The following is a 4,172-nucleotide window of genomic DNA, read 5'->3' on the forward strand; positions in this document are numbered from 1 at the left end:
AGTTACAAGTATAAACACATCCGACCATACACACCTGGATACGCATGCACACACACACGGACACACACACACTTTCTCATGTACAGATGGAAATTAATATCAGGACTTGTTAAAACCCTGAAACGTGTTCAGTTTCTGCCTGCTTGCTGTTTCCACTGATTACTGGAAGAACCAGAAATGTTCCCTCAGAGAGACACACACAGTGACACACAGTGACACACACAGTGACACACACACAGTGACACACACACAGTGACACACACACAGTGACACACAGTGACACACACACAGTGACACAAAGTGACACACACACTGTGACACACACACACACAGTGACACACACACTGTGACACACACACACACAGTGACACACACACAGTGACACACAGTGACACACACACTGTGACACACTCCGTCTCAGTGTCGGAGTTAATCTGCTCTATGAGGTAGAAAATGTATCACAGTGTGAAGATGAATTATCCTGACAGTGAAGTGCAGTCGCACAGTGTGCCGCTTTGTGTGTGTGTGTGCGTGTGTGTGAGTGTGTGTCACAGTGTGTGTGTGTTTAGTGTCAGAATGTGGATCTTCTGTTCTCTGAGGAGATAAATTTGCAGTGTGTCCTAATTTGCTGCTCGTAAATATCAGCGGTGATACAGCAAGTGTATGTCAAGAGTGTGTGCGTGTTGTGTTTTGCTTGTGTGTGTCTGTGTGTGTCGGGTCGTCCCTCCTTATCACATAACATATTGAGAGCTTAATCTGTCCTGCGTGGAGATTTATGGCTCGATTGTTCGCTGGAAGGAGGTGAAGAGTAGAGCGCTGATAATCGGCTAGAGATGCTGAGGGTTGCCATGGTGATAAGACTAGTCAGCTGATCACAGATCAAAGTTTATCTTCAGATAAAGGAAGTGTAACCCTCCGCGCTGGAGAACAAGAATCACATGATGAGGGTCACTCCAGGGTTTCTGGTCCGGGTTCTGAACATGCCAAACTGATTGGACCAACCAGTTCTGTACTGAATATCTATAGAACCAATCACCAGTGGTGTGTGTGTGTGTGTGTGTGTGCAGGTTCTTTCTGAAGTTCTTCCTGAAGTGTAACCAGAACTGTCTGAAGAACGCAGGGAACCCTCGGGACATGAGGCGGTTCCAGGTAAGACCACTGGACCGGCTGACGTACCCACAATGCACTGCAGCGTGTTGACACTGTTTGGAATAATATTATTATTATTATATTATTGATCTGGTCAATGATGAGGTTAAAGGTCACAGAGCAGCTGTTCTTGTGGAGATGTCATGGAACGTTGTAGATGTTGAGGAATAATGGATGTGTGCGATCACCATCCTCTGCCGGATCTGATGGGCCTGTTTGTTTGCAGGTGGTGGTTTCTACAACCGTCAACGTAGACGGCCATGTTCTCGCTGTATCAGACAACATGTTCGTCCATAACAACTCCAAACATGGCCGCCGAGCTCGAAGATTGGATCCATCTGAGGGTAAGCAGATACAATTCTGTCTGCTGATCAGAACCAGATGGGCAGGATGGCCAGTGGGCTTGGTTCTGTGTGGGATGGACGGGCTGAAGGTTCTGTGTTGGGCGTTGACCTGACCTGGTGCACAGTGAATGCAGTCTTGAAGAAGCTGTGCCTGTAGCTGCACACGTTTGGGCTGCAGGAACCCAGAGCTGCATAGACGAGGCAGCCCAGTGGATTGTGGGTAAGAAGACCAGACACCTCCCCCGTCCCCAGAGAGGCCGCGGCTGAGTGTGTGTGTGTGTGTGTGTGTGCTTTCAGCCTCTTTAATTGCCCTCCTAATTAAAGACAGTCGCCATGGAAACCACCCCTCCCACCTTGAGTGCTGCAGAGTCCCGTGGGTCCAACTTGTCTCTACCCGCTTGTTTCTTGAATCGGCCGGTTTTCCCTCCCAGCCTCTGACAGAACCTCAAAGCTCTGAATCCCAAATCTGAGCGTCTGAACTTGAATGACCTGCGTTAAGAGTTTCAGTCGGGTTTCAGACGCGTTGTAGCTCTGAATCAGCGCTGCTGAAAGTCATGATAAAGGTTTTTCTGTTCTGGTTCTGTTAGAGCTCAGGTCTGGTTCTGATCCAGTCGACCACATTGTTCTCTGAGAACGGTTTGAACATGAAGGCATGAAGGGAACAGCAGTATGCTGGTTTAAATCCCATCTGTGAACCAGCAGGGTGGCTGGTGGAGTCCCACAGGGCTCTGCCTTTCTTTACAAAGTTTTTAAGCTATTTTGAATAATTAATTGAGCATACTGTACAGTTTGATAACTAGGATCAGTTTCAATCATCAGTTCAAATGGTTATTTTTGAATTGCCTAGAGACGCCATTTGTTGCAAGTTGGAGCTGCATAACTAAACTGGATTGAATTGAATCAGTTGTGATGATTGGTCGGGCTGCTCAGCCGGGCTGTGATTGGTCGGGCTGCTCAGCCGGGCTGTGATTGGTCGGGCTGCTCAGCCGGGCTGTGATTGGTCGGGCTGCTCAGCCGGGCTGTGATTGGTCGGGCTGCTCAGCCGGGCTGTGATTGGTCGGGCTGCTCAGCCGGGCTGTGATTGGTTGGCAGGTCCTTTACTGACCATGTTTGTCTCCTGCTGCCTGCCCCTGTTGAGGAACCTTTCCTCCTGTCTCTTTCCTTCAGGGGGTTTACGGTCCTACAGCTCATGTGTCTCAATGGCAGATTGTTGGAGAGGCATCAAGGGGTCAAAGATTCGTTAGGAACACCTGGTGGACTCAGCCACGGTTCTGGCCTGGTTCTGTTCTTACTGTCCCTAGATCAGAACCGAACAGCAGAACACACACAGCAAAACTAAACACAATAGAATAGAATAGTTTGGTGCTGTAATGTCATTTGAAATTATCAGTTATGAGATTAGCTGCTCTCTCTCTCTCACACTTTCTTTCATTTCACTTTATAATTAATCTGCAGCTGTACTTGAGAGGAAAGCGAAGCAGCTATTACTTAGTGTGTGTGTGTCTTGTGTGTGTGCTGAAGTTAGCGAAAGAGGATAAAAACCGCGACCCAATTAAGACGCGCCTTGTGTGTCCTCTTGTTATGTAGATGGGGGTTTCCAACCTGTGACTCTGGGCCTTCTCAGGTCACCAGATGCATCAAAGCGGGTCGCAGTAGAACTTCAAACCTGGATCTGACGAGTCTTTACCGACTTGATCCTGGATTTACTCTGACCCACACCGGGTCAAAGTTCAGCACAGAGGCTCAGATATTTACATACAGCTCCAATATACATCTATTCTATTCTAGTGGTGACCAGCTGGTGACTCTGGGTCACACGCAGCACCTTCTCTCTCCAGACTGTCGTCTCAGCAGGTAGTTTGTCCCAGTTTGGTGTTAACTGGTCTGTCTGTGCTCCAGCAGCCACTCCCTGTATAAAAGCCATCAGTCCCAGTGAGGGCTGGACGACAGGCGGCGCCACTGTCATTCTCATCGGAGACAACTTCTTCGATGGACTCCAGGTTGTCTTCGGCACCATGCTGGTGTGGAGCGAGGTAACGCACACCAACCAGTCACATCACCAGTAAGCACCAGTTAGATCCCAGTCAGATGGTCATCGTGTTTTATCGTCTCAGGTCAGAAGAAACAGTGAGGCCTTCATGTCTGACACTTGCTCTCCTGATTTCTTATTGGACGAACTCTACATTTAAAGGGGACACAGTCCAATAACACTGTCTGGTGTTTCTGATGTCTCTGTGTCCAGCTGATCACGCCCCACGCCATCCGGGTCCAGACTCCACCCCGTCACATCCCCGGGGTCGTTGAGGTCACGTTGTCCTACAAATCCAAGCAGTTCTGTAAAGGAGCGCCGGGACGCTTCGTCTACACGGGTAATACTGGGACACATTGAGACAAACTGGGACACAAGGAGACACTTCCACAGCATAAACATGAAAATCTTGTAGCAGACATCCATTCTCCCTGATCCATGATGGAAGCCGAATTGTTCCTCCTGAATCATCTAGATCAGGGCTTCTTAACCTTTTGACCCCGGGGCCCATTTAAATATTAACCATCTATTGGTTTACCAAACTGATCTGGCTTTTGTTCCATTTGAAAATCAAATGTATGTATGGTTTACCATCAAAAGCATAACATATAAATTACAGCATAATGTGATAATCACAAGGGGCCTCATGT

The 4,172-nt window shown here is 48.2% G+C and overlaps 1 protein-coding gene across 2 annotated transcripts in view; it reads left to right on the forward strand.

Moving 5' to 3' along the window:
• LOC103156701 (transcription factor COE3-like) overlaps positions 1–4,172 on the forward strand; it is a 47,644-nt gene that overhangs the window by 18,599 nt on the left and 24,873 nt on the right. The window contains exons 9-10 of one of the 2 annotated variants that reach the window (XM_016664534.1): positions 3,393–3,526; positions 3,736–3,862. In XM_016664534.1, coding sequence (XP_016520020.1) covers positions 3,393–3,526; positions 3,736–3,862 — 261 coding nt within the window. The remainder of the gene's footprint in view (positions 1–3,392; positions 3,527–3,735; positions 3,863–4,172) is intronic. The other variant, XM_007578846.2, reaches the window with a different exon arrangement.

This window comes from Poecilia formosa, unplaced genomic scaffold (assembly GCF_000485575.1).
Source record: "Poecilia formosa unplaced genomic scaffold, Poecilia_formosa-5.1.2 Scaffold493, whole genome shotgun sequence".
Classification (NCBI taxonomy): Eukaryota; Metazoa; Chordata; class Actinopteri; order Cyprinodontiformes; family Poeciliidae; genus Poecilia; species Poecilia formosa.